General features: G+C 47.2%; 5 protein-coding genes across 5 annotated transcripts; 3 read left to right on the top strand and 2 right to left on the bottom strand.

Moving 5' to 3' along the window:
* Window positions 1-2,333: 2,333 nt before the first annotated feature.
* Window positions 2,334-3,952, top strand: JR316_0013456 (uncharacterized protein; the record flags this gene model as incomplete). The annotated part of the gene is made up of 3 exons (XM_047899065.1): window positions 2,334-2,453; window positions 2,691-3,891; window positions 3,933-3,952. The coding sequence occupies 3 exons, from the start codon at window positions 2,334-2,336 to the stop codon at window positions 3,950-3,952; spliced, it is 1,341 nt and encodes a 446-aa protein (XP_047741918.1).
* Window positions 3,953-6,751: 2,799 nt separating this feature from the next.
* On the top strand, window positions 6,752-7,535 carry JR316_0013455 (uncharacterized protein; the record flags this gene model as incomplete). Its single annotated transcript, XM_047899064.1, has 2 exons — window positions 6,752-6,780; window positions 6,884-7,535. The coding sequence occupies 2 exons, from the start codon at window positions 6,752-6,754 to the stop codon at window positions 7,533-7,535; spliced, it is 681 nt and encodes a 226-aa protein (XP_047741917.1).
* A 1,728-nt stretch (window positions 7,536-9,263) lies between these two features.
* On the top strand, window positions 9,264-11,010 carry JR316_0013454 (uncharacterized protein; the record flags this gene model as incomplete). Its single annotated transcript, XM_047899063.1, has 6 exons — window positions 9,264-9,420; window positions 9,480-9,521; window positions 9,586-9,824; window positions 9,887-9,965; window positions 10,031-10,602; window positions 10,678-11,010. 6 exons carry the CDS (start codon window positions 9,264-9,266, stop codon window positions 11,008-11,010), a joined length of 1,422 nt encoding a protein of 473 aa, XP_047741916.1.
* A 643-nt stretch (window positions 11,011-11,653) lies between these two features.
* JR316_0013453 (uncharacterized protein) lies at window positions 11,654-13,408 on the bottom strand (the record flags this gene model as incomplete). The annotated part of the gene is made up of 1 exon (XM_047899062.1): window positions 11,654-13,408. One exon carries the CDS (start codon window positions 13,406-13,408, stop codon window positions 11,654-11,656), a length of 1,755 nt encoding a protein of 584 aa, XP_047741915.1.
* A 1,714-nt stretch (window positions 13,409-15,122) lies between these two features.
* Window positions 15,123-15,932, bottom strand: JR316_0013452 (uncharacterized protein; the record flags this gene model as incomplete). Its single annotated transcript, XM_047899061.1, has 1 exon — window positions 15,123-15,932. One exon carries the CDS (start codon window positions 15,930-15,932, stop codon window positions 15,123-15,125), a length of 810 nt encoding a protein of 269 aa, XP_047741914.1.
* Window positions 15,933-21,509: the final 5,577 nt, after the last annotated feature.

Genomic DNA, 21,509 nt, shown 5'->3' with positions numbered 1-21,509 from the left:
TTAAACCTATCGGGAAAGATGAAAAATTAAAAATTATACGGGAATGGAAACAAGAAATGTCTACGGACAGACTGTCCAATGTAGTATGCGCGGCATGCGCTTTGAGGTTTTTCAAGCGCGATTGTATATGGGTAAACCCAGACAATACCAAGCTGAATCTACTACAAAATCCACACTTGCCAGATTCAATTTTACCTAAGACTTATGATATCAAGATTTACAGAAAGGCCATACTGCATTATAAAGGCATGGAATACCGTGATCGTATTGGCAAGCTATGTCTCTGTCCAAAATGTGACAAAGCACTAGCGGCCTTCACTATGCCTAAATTTGCTTTGTGTAACTGGATGTATTATGGAATTGAAAGTTTACCAGAAACCGTGAAGACGGCGATAGAACATTCAACTATCTTCGACAGGATGTTATGTTCGCGAGCACGGTCCAGTGTAATCACGTGCAGATTGAACCACACCACACAAACAGAAGACAAAGACGACAACGAAAATACGTTGAGTCGAGCTAGGAAAGGTATAAGAGGAAACGTTCTAGTATCACCGCTAGACGTGATACGCATGAACAATGTTATACCACCTGCGTCTGACACGATAAGGGACACAATGTGTGCTATATTCATCGGTAAAGATCTACCTAACCGTAAGACCATTCACAGATATAAACCTACCTTAGTCCGAAGATCGAGGGTAAAGACAATAATACACTTTCTATTAACCGAAAATCCAGAATACTCTGCGAGCACCGAGTACAGCGAAGAGAATATGAGACTTTTGTTTGACAACGACAAAGACGAGGGTATACCACACGCCGTACATATAGGCGCTATGACCGATAACGACGCCATCAGCTCAGCCGTCGCAGATTATACATGTCGAAATGTGGATGAAAATTCAAAGGACGAATTATACAATGAATTACTGATGGAAAATGTAGGATATACATCTGGAGACAACTCACCACAGGCATTCCTGACTATGAAATCAACTGCTTTGGAGAGATGTCTCACTGGGAAACCATTCCTGGCTTCTGGTACAGGATCTAGTATGGTACCTGACTTTCAAAATCCATCGATCTTGACATGGTTATTCCCCCATCTGGACCCTTGGGGTATCGGAGGGTTTTACCATCCCGGACGAAAGATTAAAATAAGCATGGAGGAACAACTCAAACATCTTCTTTTAGTAGACGACAGCCCGTTTGCGAAAGACCCAGAATTCGCGTTTATTTTCTATAACATATGTCGGAAGGCACTAGTGTCCCAGAGTCTACGTTTCTCGGTATCCCAATCGTCACACAAGAAAATAGCTAACGAACTGTTAAATATCGATTTAGACATGTTAAGTCACTTAACCAAAGAATGTGAGAAAAATCCGTATTACAAACCAACAGAAACAAAAGAAAAAGAAGCTTTTAGACTACTGTCTTCGATCAGACTGGTATCAAAACACGTACCCGGGAGCGATGGCTACAAACTAACTCTACGTAACCAAATCAGGGCATTGATTAATAATAAAGGAACACCAACACTATTCATCACTATCAACCCGTCTGACGTGGACAACCCTATCGTACGTCTGTTAGCGGGTGAGGATATTTCATTGGAAAGTATCGAACGAGGAGAGGACTGGACGAAATGGAGAAGATCACTCTTTGCAGCACGGAACCCTTCAGGATGTGCACGTTTTTTTGACCTAATGATAAACAACTTCATTAACGTCATATTACGATACGGGCGCGAGGAAAATGGTTTATACGGCAAATGTACAGCGTACTACGGTACTGTCGAGGCACAAGGTAAAGGAACATTACATTGCCACATGCTGATTTGGTTGCACGGGCACTTATCTCCCCAGAAACTACGCGATGAAATGACCCGATCAATACATTATCAAACAAGAGTGTTCATGTGGATCGAATCTATAATTCAATGTGAATTTCCAAACTCAGTAGGATCCGAACAACAGACTAACGATTACCCCCGACGAATACTATCTACTGAAACAGGTGATCCTCATCCAGGTGTAATACAATCACCTTCCCCACAAAATTATACCGATATAAACCAATTTTGGCTCGAGTTCGACTTCTTCCTGGAGCGAATCTTACATCAGTACGCATGGCACGAGCACCAAGCAACGTGCTGGAAATACCTTGAACGAGGTCAATCCAAATCAGACAATAATTGCAGAATGGGTATAAATGGGCAGACCTTGGAAAAGACTACATTAGACGAAATAACAAAAGAGATACTACTCCGCAGACACCATCCAAGATTAGCGCAACACACTGATATAGTATCATTCTTATTGCAGTGCAACATGGACATTAAATTCGTAGGGTCAGGAGATGCAGCAAAAGCGTTCTTGTACTATGTTACTGATTATATAACAAAGGCATCTCTACCAGTTCATGCAGGTATGGCCGCGTTGTCGTATGCTGTAAGTAAAGCGTACAGCAAAATGTCCGCAAATCAATCAGAAATATCAGACAATCAAACAGTGGGTGCCATCATAACAGCTGTTAATAGTATGATGGGCAGACAGGAAATATCACAACCACAAGTAATGAGCTATCTAGTAGGCGGAGGCGACCACTACACATCTCACAAATTTGCTATACTCAAATGGCACAGTATAAGAAGGTTTTGCATGTCTCATCACACTAAATCCAATCAGACGCCCAACAACAGCACATTAGACGACGTAAGCAATACCAACGAACAAGAAAACGAAGAGTCAGTTGAGTTAAATATGGGTGACAGAGACATAACGGCGTCCAACCAACGACTGGACTATTGTTTAAGACCAGCGAACGACAAATTCATAGATTTGTGTTTGTATGACTTTGTAGCATGGGGTATCAAACAACGGTATACCAAAGAAATGTTACACATTGAAACAGCAGTACGTCCAGGATCATTCTTAAACGACGAGCACCCTGAGTATTTCACCCATTATATGACAATCAGAAGAAAAAGTTGTATACCAATTATACTAGGCCCTTCTATTCCGAATCCATTGAAGTCTGATCAACTAAAAGATGACTGGGCAAGGGACATGTTACTCCTCTTCAAACCGTGGAGGGATATATCAGATTTAAAGACCCCATCAGAAACATGGACAGACGCATTTCATAACTACGAGATATCAATGAAACTAGAACACACGCGCATCATACAGAACATGCAAGCTTTGACAGAATGTAGCGAGGCCCGCGACGCACACAGGCAGCGCAGACGTGGAAAAACATCCGAGGATGTAGTGTCCGATGAAGTACAGGATATAATATTAACAGACACGGAAGGTAATACAGACACCCTCAACCCTAACGATGTATACTCTCCAGATCCCTTCCAATGCATTGAAAACCCCAACGAAGACTTTACAACAAACTTACACGACTCCATAGATAACATAGGAGAGGAAACTTCAAGATTTCTAGACATGTGTCTCCCACTGGATACAACGGAAACTGCTGTGGACACGGAATATCAAAAATCAGTTCCAGTAAACCAACAAACTCTAACATCACATGAAGTGGATGATCTGTTAGCAAGCCATCGCGCCATCATGAAATCAAAAAGAAAACGTGCAATGCTACATGAACCCGACACAGACGACATAACTACGCCACCCAAACGATATCGCAATGGGAACTATGCACCTATTGCCAAGCAAGCTATACTCCAGGATTTGTATGATTTAAGTCATAATTACAATTCAATAACAGACACTGACACCATGAACAACATCGCAGAAGAAATGGGACTTTTAAATAACCCAGAACAGCTAAAGGCGTTCCGAATCATCGGTAACCATATCATAACCGACAACAAGGAACAGTTGCTGATTCATATTGCAGGCGTTGGCGGTACAGGTAAATCCCATTTGATAAAATGTCTGATTATGTTATTCGAGCGCTTGCATCGCAGGAATGAGTTATTATTAGGAGCACCGACCGGAATAGCGGCAGTGCTGATCGGAGGACAAACACTACACTCACTGATAGTATCTCATGCAAATCAGTCACAAGCAAAACCCAATAAACTTAAACTAATTCAAATTTGGAAATACATAAAAACTTTAATAATAGACGAGACCTCAATGATAAGCGCAAAATTCCTCAGTGAAATCTCTATCAGAATTAGGCAAGGGAAAGGAGATGACGTCGTTAACAGCAATAAACCATTCGGAGGAATTAATGTAATATTTATGGGCGACTGCGCACAACTAAAACCCCCTCTACAAAAGCCATTATATGCAAATGAATTGGTGAAGAACCCGTCTTTTGCAGAAGCTCGGAACGTGTCAGGACCATCACAACTAAATGGCGCATTTCTATGGAGACAAGTAAAAACAGTGATACAACTAGTCAAAAACGAAAGACACGCAAGAGACATAAAGTATGCCCTTTTTCTTGATAGACTAAGATTGGGCCTCTGCAGAAGTAATATTAACAATATTAAAAGTGACAATGAACAGTCAGATTACCATTATATATATAACAGACTTATCCAGAAACAGGCTTCTAATCCAAAAACACTAGCATTGTTCAGAGATGCACCTATCATTGTAGGCAACAAGGCCGTACGAGACATCCTGAATGCCAAGCTAATCAAGTACCATTCAACAAAAGCAAATATATCACCACATATATACTATTCACGAGATGAGAGACACAAAAAAAGGATTACAGGTGAGTTCCAACAGATATTATGGAGACTACCTTCAACAAAAACAAACGACGCCCTTGGAAAACTACCTCTTTTCATTGGAATGAAAGTAATGATAACAGAAAACATTGCATTCGATGATAAAATAGTCAATGGCACTGAGGGTATAGTCACAGACATAAAATATGAAGTGGACGAGAAATACCGTCGATACTGCAAAGCTGTGTATGTACACGTCAAAGGTTGTGGAATACAAGTAGACGGGCTAGAAAAAGATGTTGTTCCAATTTTCCCTTCTTCGACTTCAATAGATGTTAAATACCAAAAGCATATCAAATTGTTTGACAGCTTTACACGGAAACAAGTCCCACTAATACCAGCGTATGCGTACACAGACTATAAAGGACAAGGTCGCACACTTGATAGGGTAATTGTTGATTTATTAACGGCAAGAGGTCAAGGTGCATATGTAATGCTCTCCAGAGTAAAATCCATATCTGGATTACTAGTTCTACGATGGTTCCCTGAGAATAAAATATACAATCGGTTACCTGAAGAACTGCGCAACGAGTTAAACAGACTGGACAACATAGCGAAGTCCGACGTCGAACAATCTAGACCAATCTAGACCGAACGAGACCACCTATTTCCTTTTATAGAAAAATGCTACCACCCTAAACCTGGACTTAAAGAGTCCAGGCACTTAAAGAGTCCAGGCATCATGGAAGGACGAAGGATACCGGCGGTCTCAATGTAGGAAGAAATCCGCCGATTCATCGGCCCTCCCGGAGACGTAAGGTTACGTCGTGCCAGGTTTCATTTTACACACTTTGTTTTAATCTGCTGCTTACAACGGAACTAGCTGACAAGTGCTTTTGCAATGCCCCTCCACTCAATGATACAGTTTCCCAGTAAAATACAAAATACCATTTCAATCAGTGCTCTGCACAACGCTCCTCTTTTCGATGCCACTATCATTCGAATGGAGTCTAAGGAATGGTCAGCATCAGGTTCGCCATCTTTTGATGATCTCCACTCTGGATGTTCAGACGTTGAAGGCTGTGATCTTTCAAAGTGTGCTGACAACCATCCATCAATATCCAGATTGAAACTGTGTAACACAGATATCAACTAAGCAGGTTTGCGGATATCCCACCCACTTTCCTCCCTTCTTTGTTTCGATCGACGAACGCTGGGTCGGAGAGCTTGACGCCACTCTTCGTCTTCTTCAAAAGTCTACGTCGACGCCTGGTGCGGTTGTTGATTTATCTTTCTTTGGTTCTTAGTGGTGCAGGTTACACGCTTCTGTCAGTTTCCGCCTGGTGCTGGAAGGATGAAATGGTTACTATTGTGAGTAATCCTACATCATAAACATTGTACACCCGTTTTTAACGTTTTGGAATCAAATCGTTGACCTTGACCTTTTTGTGCTGCAGACTCATTTCTTTGCACTTCTACCTCTTTTCCAGTGTCTCCTGCTTCCATATCAAGCTTGATTCTACAGTTCCCGTTCACACAAATATCAAAATTGGATGGGGGGTTGACCACAATGAACACCAAGATGGGAGCCAATTGGTCAACATATCTTTTGTGCACCAAAAAACTAAGAAACCACATCTTGCCAAAGTCGTACATCTTCACGACCAAAAAGGCCACTTTAATATAACATTTAATCAAACTGGGTGAGTGGTTCGCTCTTCGTTCAAACATCTGTATTGCTCTTTATAGCCTATTATAAATTTTTAGTTTTACTGATACAACATTTTTCTTGCTGTTGGTTAGAACCCACACCTTCACTGCTGTTCAAGGGTACGAGTAGCCTATTTCATAGTGAGAAATGAGGACCATGTCTCAAATCGATTATTAAGGGACAAAACTATTGCAAGAAGTCAGTGCACCGTAACCGAGTAAGTATCTTTTCTAAATTGGTTTACGTTGGAGTACTGCGGTGGCGATGGTATATCTATCGGCCCATCGCCGAACCCACCAACCTCTGATATACGAGAGGAATCACTATCTTTGATATACCACCTCTTCTTTTTTTGCGATTTCACTACAAGTAATATGTCCAATGGACCGTCCACACTTGTCCCGTATGTTTCTATGACCGTCATCTGGATTCTGCTATTATCTCTTCTAAACCCCCCAAATACCATTGAACTCATATGGACTCGTGCTGAGAATTCCTTTTTACAGACAACCTGACGACAAGGGTAGCCATTACAAAACAGCTGCCATAGTGGGCGGTGTCATAGGTGGACTTGTTGGTCTGAGCCTCCTGATCTTCCTTCTCATTTTTTTCCGACGCCGGCGGCAAACTACCATGAAGCGGCTTACCTTCGACCGAGACTTGATGGTCCAGCACCGGGTACCGAGATCACCACCATCGACATGGATACCTGGATCCTCAATCTTTGGCTCCAAGAAGGGATCGAACCGCGGAAGCCACCTCCATACCACAGACAACAGAGCTGTGTTGGTGGATGGCGAATCTACGCGTGGTACTGACGTTGAGAAGCTTGGCTGGGAGGGAGAATTCGGGGCTGGTTCAGCGGGCGTAGACACGGGCTATGCATTCACCCATCCTAAAGCAGCGCTCGGGACGGGCCACATTGTGCCCTCTCCGAAGGGCCCACGGCCATCAACGAAACAGGCCAATCTACCTCCAATAAACTCGCCACTTCACCAGATGCTACAAAATCCGTATCCGTCTCAGTCGCCGACGCAACCTGTTTCGCAAGCACAGCAACACGTTCTCGAGTGGGTTCAAACGCAGGCTCGGCCCCCGTTTGAGTCCCCAATGAGATCGGAACTTGCACCCCCGCCGCCCACGCAACGACGACGATGATCAGGGATGCATTGGAGTTGGAGGACTTGGTGTGCTATCGGTCGCCTTGTATTGCCGTCGCCTTTGAATTCTCAAAATATGACACCAGCCCGGGGACTGCGCTCCTTTTTGTTTAAGTAAATTTAAACTCGTTGGATTGTATTGGAATACGGCGTTTCCCAAAAAGACCAATACTGGACCTTGGAGGCGCCTGATAGCTTTGGATGTGGGTAGAAATACAGGCTGGCTTAATGTAAGAATCTATACCTGCACCTTTTAACTTATTTTATATTCGTTTTTATCCCGAAACGGTGGTACCTTGCATAGTTGAAAGGTCCCTATGTATAGGCCCCGGGAAGCGCTCCTATAGACATGTCGCCTCTGACCTCAATTTTTCAGACATACGGTCCTCGATTTTCCCCTGAAATCCGGGGGATTTTGGATTTAAAATTCCCGAATTGGACAATAAACCTGACAAACCTGACAAATGGGTAAGCTTTTCGCCTCTACGGATCACTCGGATCACTTGTAGTTTGATTTGCCACAGATTTTACGAACTATTTGCCTAAATTGGTTTTATCCCCCTCAAGTCCGCCAAAAATGGACAATGAAATCACGGCTTTTAGGCCTCAAATACGCCAAATCTGGACATGCATATAGGGGAGCTTCCCACGAATCCTCCATCTCCACCAGTAGGTCAAATACAGGGAGCTCCTGGTGAAAAGCAAGTAAGTGCAGGCCGTCGAGAAGTAGTCGCCGAGCAACTCACTTCCATGGTGAGTTGATTTGATATTGCAACTCGTAATAGCTCGTAGTGCCAGCAGTGGGAGTATCATTTCAGACAACATGGCCACAGCTTTTATGAGGGAGTATCAAGCTACATGAAGCTGTGAAGTTCGAAACAAAGTAAAAGTCATGTTTAATACTCATCACGTTTTATTTCTTGGGAGTCTGACGATAGATTGTCAATACATCAGTCCTGGATCAGACGGTCAAGGGGGATTCAATGTAACATACTTATTCTTTCTTCTGATAGACTGTATGAATACCATAGATTTCCCCCACACTCCATTGACAATGTCATGTAACCGAGAAGGCCTTAATTCAAAGCTATCTGCATGCATAGCTTCGATACAATTTCGTTAGTATCCTCCTGGTATCCGCTATGATTGATGCACAATATCAAGACCTATATTTATCCTCTCAGACTGAATTCAAATGTGCACAATGAACTACGATGGTGATCACTGGAGTCTGTTCGTCGTCGTCATCACAGATCCGATAGAGTATGACGGGAAGAAGGAAGACACATTCAATCAGCGACCCGTCAGTACGATCCAGGAGCACTGTTCAGTCAAAGTGATCATCTCCGCGTATCCACCCAACGTGCGCAACACATATACGCAGCACCGTGACGTCGCAGGAGGAGATAGGGCGTGTAGAGACGGGGAAGGCTCAGTGCGCGGAACAACGTGATCTACTCCCATGGCAATGACGCGAAAATAAAGACGTGGGAGAGGCTCGCGTTCCCAATTCTGAGGCGTATCGTTACAAGTCGCGACGGCGATAATGAATGAATGATGATGAGGCGGATATGTTTCGCTGATAGCCTGAATCCATACTCGTATGTGTTATACATATAGAGAGGACGTTTGGAATATGGATAGGCTTCCTTTTTTTCTTGTCGTTCCTGGTTTGCCTGTTGCCCCCCTCCCCCTCCCCTGGGATTCTGATTAGTCCGACCCTATCATGTCTGGCACAGATAGTTCCTCGTCTCCCTCTCCCTCTTCCTCACCGTCTCCATCCCAGTCGGCACCTTCTCCACTGGGTTTCTTCCAGACCGATGTCCAAGAAGGCATTATCAGCGCCTGCCTGAACTCTGCGATGCTGTTCAACTTTCTAATTGGTACTGTGCAACTGGAGTAATAAACCTACCGTCTCGGACTGAGATTTTGCGGTCTGTAGGGCTATACACGATGGTCTATGCTGGTACATTATACCTCTACAGTACGTCCGCCTCCGTGCCCCATGTTCCGAGGAAATTGGTATTAATCGCATTGCACATATTAAGTGACGCGAATCCCCTTTTCCAGAGCGCGCCGCGCGGTGACATGTGCACTCACACTGCTCTACATATTCTGCGGCACACAGTGCATCGTCGCGTGGTACGCGCTCAATCTGGCCGTCGTCACCAACGGTGACACACGGCTGAGCATTGTGCTGTCGGTGCTTACGGGCGGGTCGCAGAGCGTATGGGCGCTCGGGCAGGTGATGGGTTGGATGGCGGTTGTGTTGGCCGATGGATTTTTGGTGAGATTGACACTTTTTTGGTGTTGGGTGTTGGTTATTCATTTTATTTATGCGCTTTGTAGATATGGAGATGTTATATGATATGGGGGCAGTCATTGCGTATCATCTTCATCCCTCTCGGCCTGCTGGTCGCAGAAACAGGTTAGTTTAACACACTTCCAATCAGCTGCTCCAAATTCTAACACCGCTTACCACCTCCCCTCCAGCCCTCTTCATAACCAGCACCGTCCTCTCCTCCATCTCCCACGCCCTCACAGCGCGCATCACCTCGAACATCACCGCCATTTTATCAACCATCACCCATAATAAATTGACTCTCCCCAAGGCGACCGCCCTCGCGCAGCAGTTTGCGCTGCTGGACGAGCTGGACGCGACGAGCGCCGGGAACACAGCGGGAAATGCGAAAGCGGCCGCTGCGTTCGTGTCGCTCGGGGCTACGGCGATCACGGCGTTTTTGATTTGGTATAGATTGGTCTGCAACTCTGCTGCGTCGTCTTTATCGCAGGTGGACTCTAGCAACTTCCCGGCATCTCCACCAGAGAAAATGAAAGGGAAAGCGGCGTCGAAGCCGATGAGCGCGCCGAGGAAGGTGCTAGCGCGGATAGGCGCGTGGTTCGCACGCGTCGGTGTGCTGTGCATCGAGTCCGGCGCGGTGTACGCGCTCGTGCTCCTCGTAAGCGCGATCACGACGCTGTTGTCCGTGATGAGCCCGCATGCGTTCGGGTCGGCCGTGGCGAACGCCAATACTTACGTATCGTTCGTGCTCATTTTCGCTGCGGTGCGTGTTTTTGTTTTTTTGTTTTTATTTTGCTTCCCAGTTTTTATTTACGCTTTTTCTTTGTTATGGTGGTAGGGTATGACACCAACCCTCATAATCGCGCACACCGTACTCTGCCCGACTGTAGGAGGCACCAAATCCGTATCTCCAGTATTATCCAAGCTCTCGGGCCTACAATTCCAATACCAGTCGCAGAACCGCAGCGGGACCCGGACACACGCGACGAACACGACGACGGGCGGCGAGGTGGTGGTGTCGTTCCATACCGCCCCGGAGGAGCCTTGGGGGGCGGAGGAGAAGGAGAGGACGAAGGGCATTGGGATTGGGAAGGGAATTGGGAAGGGCAAGGGGAAGAACAATGCTAATGGGGAGAAGACGCTGCCGTTTGAATATTCGTATGAGGTTTGAGCATGGGGTTGGTTTGGAGGTTGAGCTTTCCTTTGAGATGTAACGCTAAGGTTCTCGAGGAGGATTGTTGCTGGATTTAAAGAGAGGTGAACAATTTAAGGTTGTGTATACTACGGACATTGTTGTATATAGTGTACTATTACGCACGTTCATTCAAATTTCAGGGGACGATTGTATAAAGATCATTTGTATTTAAGTAGCTACTGCACTTTGTGTGAGAAAAGACAAGAATTTGACGTTTGGCAGTTGGGGTTCTATCTTATGTTAAGCGCTCAAAATTCATGTTTAAGAGGTCATCCAACATCGGGACATCATCTAAACCAGCACAAATCTTTTGAAGCTACCCACACTTTGGAGACTTAATATCAACTTATCAAGAGTGGATCTCATGGGTGTTCTATAGATTTCTATATCTTCTCGCATTTACTTGGCCTTTCATTAATACACCCAACACAATTTGCATACGAGAGATGAGATAAATTAAAAATTTTATCCTCCAACACCATCTTCATAAAACGCACCAACAAACACAATCCATCCTCATAATCAAATCGTCAGTACTTCAGTATACAGTACAGTACAAAGTCGAACAAGTACAAAATCAACCCCTCCAAACCTCCAGCTACAACCTTCGTTTCTATGCTCACGGCGTCATATATCGCGCCCAGCCAGGCGGGCGCACCTCCGTAAGGCCCATCGCCCACGCTGAATGCTCCGTGTCGCGCAGCCACACCATCTCCCTCTGCATCTCCGCCAGAACAGCATCGTACCTGGCCATCGTAACAGTGCTCACCGATCCGCTCGTCGTCGTCGCCGTCTCCGAATTTGTCATCGTCGTCGTTGTCGTGTTCATCGTTGCGCCGCCGACACTCGCCCTCACTCCCGTCCCCGTCGGAGACACCACAGGACCAAACCCAGACTGCGGCGACACAGGAGAGAGCACGACACTCCCATCTTCGCGCATACTCCATCTGTTCCCCTCGCGCGCCGCATCGAACCGCCCCGCGCGCGCGTCGCGCTGCGCACGCACGACCTCGACCATCTGCGCGGAGAGCATGTCGATGCGCGCGGCGATCTCGGCTTGGCGCTGGGTGCGCGGGGGCGCGTTGGGTGGGACGGTCGGGGTTATGGGGATGCTGGGAGAGGGGGGTATGGATGAGATGGGGGATGGAGGTGGGATGGTGAGAGAGGATAGGGCGGTGGGGAGGCGGGCCGGGCGCGAGGTGACGGCGCGCGTGATCGAGTTGCCGCGGCCTCTCTTGGGCGTCGCGCTAGTGCCTGACGCGCCTGTAGTCGTCTGCGCACGTGCGAGAGCGACTGTAGCTGATGTTGGTGGTGTCGCTACAGCTGCAGCTGAATTGGGCAATTGTGGCGACGACACGCTCTGGAACGGAAGCTGCGAAACAAACGGCGTCGGCTGAGCAGGGGTGTACACATCGCCGTCCGCTGCACCCCCATGCTTCGCTGGTCCACGAGGGCCCTTGGGCGAGGGTACGATGTGTCCTGTACCCAGCGGCGGTGCTCTCCCATTGATAGACGGTATCCCGCGATCCGTTGTGGTGCCCCCTCCTGGTGCAAGGCCGAGCCCTGATGCGATTCCAAGGTTCCCGGGAAACCCTGCACCAGCAAACCCGCGCTCCATATCGTTGGCGCTAGAAAGACCGCGGGAGATGGATTGGGATTGCGACTCGACGTCGCTGGAATCGTTCCCTCCTGCGATAGAGATCGAGCTGGAGCCTGTTCCTGTCCATGACCAGAATGAAAGTGCGGGGAGGACACAGGGTAGGTCCGATGCGCGGGTTGTGGGTACGGGCGGGTCTGCTGGAGGTAATAGAGCGGGAGGCGCGGGTGCTGGTATATCGTGCCTAGGTTCGTCTCCTACACGGCTCCCTTCCTCATTGACATTTACATTCCCATTCGCAGTTGGAGCGGCACCCCCACCCCCAACACCCGGTCCTTGCGACACCAACCCCGTACCCGCACCACCACCACCACCCGCGCGGCGCTGCACCATCATATCCCGATGAAATGTCCTCCTTCGCGCCTCCGTCGCCATCCTCCTCCTGCGCCGGGACATAAATACATAAAGCACACCACAGAGTGCAAGGAGAAGAAGGCCGCCAATCGTGCCGCCGACAATGGCGGGGATGTTAGGTGAGCTGCGGTTGTGGTTGGGGGGCGGGGTTCTGGACGGTGGTGTAAGATATGTGCGTTGTAGGCGATATCGATTCGAATGTTGAATTCGAGGATGGATGGAAATGGAAGGGAAACGCAGATAGGTAAGGTTAATGGTATTGTCAGTATCAGTGTAATAAATTAGTACACACCTCGAACTCGCACTTGTATCAGAGTTCGCAGTCGCACTGCCAAGCGTCGTCGTCGTACTACCAACAATCATTGATCAGGGTTTGACCAACCATATACAAAAGAGAGTAGATAGGATGTAGGATGTAGGATGTAACTCACAAGGTGACTGTAACCGTAGGCAAGACGGTCGTAGCGTTCACAGCTTCGACGAGGTTGCTCGTGCCGATGAGCGTGTTGCTGGGGCTCCGCGAGGAGAAATGGAAAAGGTAAGTATACGGGATACAGTAGCGCTGTAGAGTATGGCAAAGGACCGCGGCTTACCCACTGACGGCTTTGAGGGTATAGTTCCTACTCCACAAAAATAAAACAAAATTTTGCAAAGTCAGCGATGCAGCGACGAGGCCAAAGACTCCCAACTCCAATACAAGAAGCAGCACAAACGCAAACTCACCCAGGTTGCGGGAACGTAACCATCACAGTCCCACTCTGCCCCCCATCCTGCTGACCATCCTGCGTCTGCGTCTGCACGCCAGGAAGTGCAAGCCCAACATCCGCATCATTCTGCACGAACCGCAAGTCGAACACCCCCGCTGCGTCGGCCAAGGTCTGCGTGTCGGCATCTGAGGGCTCGAGCGTCCAGCCGACGAGTGTGGGTGTGCCGGTGAGCGTGAGTGGTTGGACGGTTAAGATGAGCGCGGATGTGAGTGGGAGGAAGAGGAAGAGGAGTATTAGTGCGAAGAGGAAGGAGGTCGTTAGTTTCGTCAGTATATGGGTTGTACATTTGGATTTGGGCGTAGATTGAGATTGTGACTTTAAGTTTGATTTTGAGGAATTGTATAGTGGTCTCCTGAGAGCATTGAGAAGGTTAGAGAGAAGGTAACGGTACTAGGGGGCAAATGGTAGTGGAAGTAGTAAAAGCTGTCGATGATGGCGATCGCGGACGAAATGCTGGCAAACGAAAGTACAGCACTCACATAACACATCCCATTCCCACTCTCATCGTTAGGAATCACAAACCAGCGCACCTGGCGTCAGGGTAGGTGTAGGTCACAAGCAAAAAAAAGAAAAACGCGCCGGGCGTTAATGTTTTTTCGCAATTCGAATATCCGGGAAACGGTCAACGCTTCCAAGAAAAATCGAAACGGATAACTTCTCTGGACCAGCCGTCGAAGATAGGTTAGAGATGGAGATGGTGACTCGACTCTCCAGCCCTCGAGCCTCGAGGAGAGGAAAGGTACAGGGGAAGCGGAGGTGCCGGTGTATGTAAGCGTGCCCGTGACCGGAGACCTGAGATGAGACAGGGGTGATTGATGGGCGTTGTCAGGTGCTATAGCCTCACCGGCCTCGCACCTGCTGAGCATTATAATAAGCGCTTGCATGATGTGCGTTGCACTGAACACTGAGCATTTGCTGTGGTGCATTCGACTCTCCAAGACATTTAAGGACATTCAAGGACATGATGTTAGTTCTTTCTTCGACTGTCATGGAAGAGTTATGGTAGGTGCGTGTGGACGCCGTGACGATTTGATAGGCGCCCAAGGGTCATGAAACTTGTCCAATGATTCGCGAGAAACAGTTTGGAATAGCGACGGAGGCACTCTGTTCGCGCTCGGGCGTACAGAGTGCTCGAAAATACAAATTAGATATTATAGTGATTAAGTACACGTGGGGGAGCAGCATCGCGCATAGGCGGGGCTGCTCGTGAGCAAGGAAATGAGAAAACGCTACATATGGGGTGACATTGCACGAATGCGTGGCCACTTTGTCGAGGTCAAGGCTCTACATATCAGTCAAGGCTGTACATATCAGTCACGGTTGCGCAAAATAGCATGCGCTAAGAAGAAAAGGCGTTGCAAATCGCGTTGTTCAGCGCTACTGCGTGCGCATTTAAGCAACCACTGCAGTTGCGCAATCAAGCCCATCACGAGTTCAAACGGCAAGGTGGCGAAGTGAACAGAATCGTCGATGAGCCGATGGCAAACTTCGATCTGGAAGTCTTGTAAAACGGGTGACGATTCCATGTTTGGGAACGGAGTTTGGGCTTGCAATTCTGCAGTAGGTTGGATGGGTGGATACAAGTCGGACGGCCAATTGATGGGAGGCAACACGCGTGGGATCAGAGTAGAACGGGGACGGAAATCGTTCGGTTGAGATTGTTGGTTATTGTAAGATGAGTAGTCGTCGTATTGTGTATAATCAGAGTAGTTGTTGTCATTGTGGGCAAGTGAGAGGGTGTTGCTGAGGGGAGGAGGTGATGCGGGTTGTGAAACAGCGGGTGAAATGACAGTGAGGGGAGGAGGTGATGCGGGTTGTGAAACAGCGGGTGAAACGACAGTGGAGGACTCGCTGGGTTGGGGTGAAAAAGCATTGGAGGTTGCGTACATCCGTCGCAGTAGGACGGGGGTAGCAGGACGGGAGTGTGTAATGTTGTGTAAAGCAGCGACAGCATTATTCCAAGCAAGGTCGTCAGTGGAAGAGTTGAAAGTTTCTGTGGACGAGTGTTGGTGTAAAATGGCATTGATGGCTGCGGCATTGTTGGTGAAAAATTCCATTAAAGTTGCATCAGAATTTTCGTGGTTGGACGTGGTAGAAGGGGTGTTATAAGAACGTGCCATGGGAGGAGAAGGGTGGGTTTTGAAAACAATGTTTTGGTGATTCGCTCGGAATGTGATAGAGCGGTTGGAAGAGCAATGTTTTTGCCCCCACCGTTTAGACATTTACTGGAATGTGAAACCTCATGTGTGAGCTCATGCCGCTTGGGGCCGAGCAGAGGTTTGATCAACACCGTTTGTGCTCTCAGGCTGACGGTGGCAATGTATAAGGCGCTATTCACATTTCCTCGCGGTTTTCTCCAGAGCTTCTCATTGGATTTTTGTAATCTTCCTATTAAACTCAACCAATGATTCGCGAGAAACACACGGGTTTGGAATAGCGACGGAGGCACTCTGTTCGCGCTCGGGCGTACAGAGTGCTCGAAAATACAAATTAGATATTATAGTGATTAAGTACACGTGGGGGAGCAGCATCGCGCATAGGCGGGGCTGCTCGTGAGCAAGGAAATGAGAAAACGCTACATATGGGGTGACATTGCACGAATGCGTGGCCACTTTGTCGAGGTCAAGGCTAACCATTGAATTTTTTTTTTTTTTTTTTTTATGATTTTGGATTAGAATGATGCGAAGTTTCAAAAAAGAAACTTCAATAGAGGAGCGGGAAAGTGGTTAAGTATGAGTAGTAACATTTGGTGCGCGGGATTTGGCGTAGAGCAAACCCTGTATGATTGCGGGATGTCTTCGAATATAGATTAGAAACGCCTGGGAAGACCATCGGCCCATCTGTTGTATGATTGTTGGAGGCACACCGTGTTCTGCTAGGGATGTGGCACCTCCTGCTCGCATACTTTGGCCAGCGATGGAGTTGGAAAAGAAACGTCGAAGCCTAGTCATAAAGAAATGCCGTGTGGGAATGGCACCTGTCGACGTGAGCCATAAAGGGCCGCTGGAGTTACCGAAAAGTTGATCTCGCGAACGTAAGTAGTTGGTGAAGTGCGACACAGGGTTATGTTGGAATTGAGTAGCTTTGACAATGACGTGGTTTCCTTGAAAAAACCGATCGGCCTTGTGGTATGGCAACCAAAATTCAAACTGGGAAGTGGATAAGCGTACGGAGCTGCGCATGGTGATTTTGCGCCAGTCACGAAGACGTTTTTCGTCGGGTAGAGTCATCTCGCCAAGACGTAATAGGGCGAAAAAACCCGTCATGACCATAGAAAGAAAAAGTGAGTCGTCGTGGTCATTGGAGGTCGTGTAATGTTGCTTCAGTAATTGCAGATCGTCGAGAGTTAATGCTTCTTTGCGAGTTTGAGGGGTACCATGCCGTTTTTTGCAGCCAACCAAAGTTCGTTTTAACAACGGAGAGGTACGGGCCTGTCGGACATTGGGGAAATGAGGTTCTAGTTGGTGTACAATGCCAGACAAATAAGTTTCGACGGTGTGTATTTTGTTAAATGATGATTGGTAAGTCACGTATAACGAAAGGGTGTCGGGTGTTGGCTCTACGGGAATGTTGTGGTTATGAACAAAAGCCAGGTAGGAGTTAAGGGCGGAACCGTAGGCGTTTTCAGTGGAGATGTCAATGGCTTCCCCCAGAGCCAAAGCACGTTCGTGCTGTAATTTTTCGGCGGACCACACAGGGCGATGTGGCTGACGAGGGGGACGAACACGGGTGATTACAGTGTTCTTTCCAACGACCATGGAGGAGGTTGGAAAGGTGAAATTTCAAGTCTCGGTTCGATCGTCAGTGCAGTCGAGAACTGGGAGCGTGACAGAGCGTCTGCCACAGTATTTTCGTCACCTGGCACGTGTAAGATTCGTAGTTTAAGGTTCTTGTCAAGAACAAGGTCAACGGAGGCTTTTAAAAGCTCGTTGAATTGAGGTGTACACGCCAGAGATGAAAATATTGCCACCGTATTCAAATTGTCGGTGAATATGGTAACTTTGTTTCCGTAACCAGCAATCTTGGCAACGTTTGCCAAGGCACAGTAAACACATAACGCTTCATAATAAAAGATAATGGATGTATTGCTTTGAAGAGGAGTTGAAGAATAAAAGGCTTGAGCGGATGATGGGAACCAAAATCCCATTCCGTCAGGGCAAGCATCGCAATAGATCACAAAGTCGGATTGAGATACATCCCATTCCCGAGATTGCAGCAAGTGTACCCCGTCCGAATTGTCTAAATGTTTGATAGCCCATAGAAAATCATTGCGAATTTGGTCATTGACGCGAATATTGCGAAAAGGGTTGTATAAGCCAGCTGTCTTTGGGTAGAAATTATTCAGACAGGGACGCAAGAGGGGATAGACGTTCAGTGCCCAGTTTATCCACCCGGCCATTTGTTGCCAATATTTAAGTTTGAAGTTGGTTGCTTTGCGACTAGGAGGCTTAATTGCCCACGTTTTCATTGCTTCTATTAATGCTTCTTTGGAATGAGAAGGCATAGCGAAAGTCATATGATTAGGATCAACTTCGACACCTATGACGGGCAGAATGTTTGCAGAAAGTTGTTTTTTCTCTTTGTGGGGGATGCCTAGTTCGTCCCAGAGACGGAGTAAAATCGCTTGATGATAAGGAAGATGTTTTTGGTAAGGTTCGTAATAAGATGTGTTGCCTTCGAGATCAAAACCCGAAGAGTCATCAACATAATTGGCGAGGTAGTCGATACCGCGTTTGCGTGTTGCTATCCAGGCAACAAGTGCATTAAAAGCAATAAAAATAGACCCAGAAGCCGAATTTCCAAAGGCGTTGCATCTGTCAATGTAACGCAGGCCGTCAACAGTGTTAACTTGCTTTAATTGCCACAGCGGATGCATAGGTAGAAGACGATATGCTTCAGCAATATCAGATTTCCACATTACGAGCTTATCGTCACCGTGTAAGGCACGAAAATGTAATAACATTTCGCCCAAGTGACTCATATTATCAAGAGGATACCCCGTCACCTTATCGTGATCAATCATAGAGTTGAGTGAGAATTTTCCAGCACTATGATCAGTCACAAGGCGCAAATCTACGCCGTTGGGTTTAGGAACCGCGTGCGCAGGCATAGAATACATGCCGTCAAGTAGATCGGGACCAAAAGAGGTTGAGAACCGGTCCTTTTGTTGTTCTTCGTTAAGCTGAGATCGAAGAAATTCAGCTTTACCATGATCACTTGGTGTAGGACGAGACTCGTCATGAGTTAACGGGAATGAAGAAGTATCAGCCCATGGCCAAAAACCATAGCGAAAACCATCGCAAACCGATTTGACAAACGGTTGGTTTGGATGATCAACTAATAGGCTTTCAAAGACATCGACATTAATGGGAGTAATGATCTTGAACAAATCGGGATTTTTACTAATAGTTTGCATAGCGGGAACATTCTGATATTCTAGATTAGAGGGGCGAGATAGAGGCATAGCAGTTTCAGTCCAATCGGCGGCGGTTGGGGATAAATTAGGATAAGCGGGCCATAGGTTATGCCTCAAGTAAGATGGCCGTGACCCTAAAGCAGCGGAAAATGGATTACTTGCAGCTTTCGACAGAGTGGCCGGATTTTCGGCAACGTTTGCACACATGTCGATATCGGCACTCGTTTTGTGGAAGGGGACATCCGCGTTCAGAGTTGAACCTGTTGCAGACATCGGGACGGCGTCCGTTGCGATTGTTGTTGCCTGAACGTCGTGAGTTATGTTCGGAGTACTCGCGTCCGCCTGGGAGCAATATGGATGAGTAGAGTCGGAGGAATCTTCCATGGTCTGTAAGCGAGTAGTGTTGTCCACCAGCAACCTGGTTCCGAACGGCGATGTCGTAGAGTATGACTCGAGGGTGTTCAGACGGGGCACGCTCAAGGAATTCATCCTCGATTGATTCTCCGTATTCTCTGAGTTCCGCAGCTCGGTGAGGGAATGCGAACGCGGTGGCCTGAGATGCAATGCGCCATGCCGCCGACCAATCTGGTGCTGAGTGAACCTTTCGCTTCGGTTCAACGACTCCTGTGCGGATTTCGGCATTACCGATGCGAGTTGTTGCCTCTGTGTCAATTGACACGCGACATCGTGATGACAAGCAGTGGTCGAGGCTGAGACTTTGGCCTCTGAAGACTTTTTCCCACTCAGACATCGGGAAATTCGCGGGCGCTTTAGGGGAGAGTGCAATGAAGCGTTTGGCGGCTGCAATGTCTGTAGAGTAGAGTCGAAGGAGTTGCAGGTTTTTGGTGATGTGAGGGTCGTCTTTAGTGGTGCATTCAAGGTTGCTTTCGAACCACGGCATGTCGTGTTCGTAGAGTTTCGTTCGTTTAATTGAACTGGAGTGTGAATCTGGGGATTCTGAACGCGAATGTTTGTTTGACGATTGAAGGCTTTCGAGAATCGTGTCCAAGTCTTGTTCTTGTACAACGGAATGTTCAGGGTACGGTGGTAAATAAGGTGAGCGTGTGTGTCGGGAGTTGTGTGTTTGAATGGAGGGAGAGTGTGATTCCTGTCGGACATGCGAAATATGTTGCGAGTTGAGCCTCGAGGCGAAAGAAGGTTGTGGGGAAAGTTGGAAGAGTGATGTATTGGTTTCGACGGCTTTTCCTTTACCGTTGTATTCAACTGTTTGTAAGAAGGTGGACACGATACTGTCTTTGAGACTGTTGTCGACTGAGGAGTTGGATTCCAATAGTTGGAGTCCTTGGGATAGTGCTTTGGTCTTTGACAAGTGTCGCGATTGGAATTGATGGACGATTCGACTGAGTTTTTGCTCAAGATGTTGTACTTCGGGTCGGTTTGATTCTCTGTCATGAAAGACGTCTCGCGCTCCAATTCGGCAGTCGCTTTCCTCTTCTCTCCTCTGACTTTGCGATTGAGTGAATTGTGCGGGGCGAAATCGCCCCTGACGTTGCGCAAATTCAAATTGGGTGACGTATTCAGGTTGATTGACACAACGTGACGGTCCGCCGAGCTGACACTCGTTGGATTGGGATGGTTCGTAGTTTTCTCTATGTCGATAGGAATGGCGGTCTGGAGATAAAGTGTTGGAGGACCCTTCGTTTCGTGGGAATTGGGACACGTCAAACGGTTCCTGATCGCCATTCGAGTTAAGAGTGGGTGAATGTTGAAGTTGGACATTATGCATAATACAGTGAAGATGAGATAGCTGTAAGTTATCAATGAAAAGCAAGGCTTTTAAATCCTTTTGAAAACAATGTTTTGGTGATTCGCTCGGAATGTGATAGAGCGGTTGGAAGAGCAATGTTTTTGCCCCCACCGTTTAGACATTTACTGGAATGTGAAACCTCATGTGTGAGCTCATGCCGCTTGGGGCCGAGCAGAGGTTTGATCAACACCGTTTGTGCTCTCAGGCTGACGGTGGCAATGTATAAGGCGCTATTCACATTTCCTCGCGGTTTTCTCCAGAGCTTCTCATTGGATTTTTGTAATCTTCCTATTAAACTCAAATAATGTCAATGATCGATCAATCGATGATCGACGAAGTTCGGGAAAGAGAAGAGAACGCTTCCCATTGACAAAGCATGCGTAACAGGATTGGAAACGGCCCTGCCATAAATGGCAATATGACGTCATCAGCGTTACATAATCCACAACTAAACATGCAATAAGTAGTGTAGGGCACAGCTTTCCTAATGCCTGTTGACATCCGAGCCTACTG

The sequence above is a fragment of the Psilocybe cubensis genome (assembly GCF_017499595.1).
Source record: "Psilocybe cubensis strain MGC-MH-2018 chromosome Unknown contig1, whole genome shotgun sequence".
NCBI lineage: Eukaryota > Fungi > Basidiomycota > Agaricomycetes > Agaricales > Agrocybaceae > Psilocybe > Psilocybe cubensis.
This window is presented reverse-complemented; position numbering and strand designations above follow the sequence as displayed.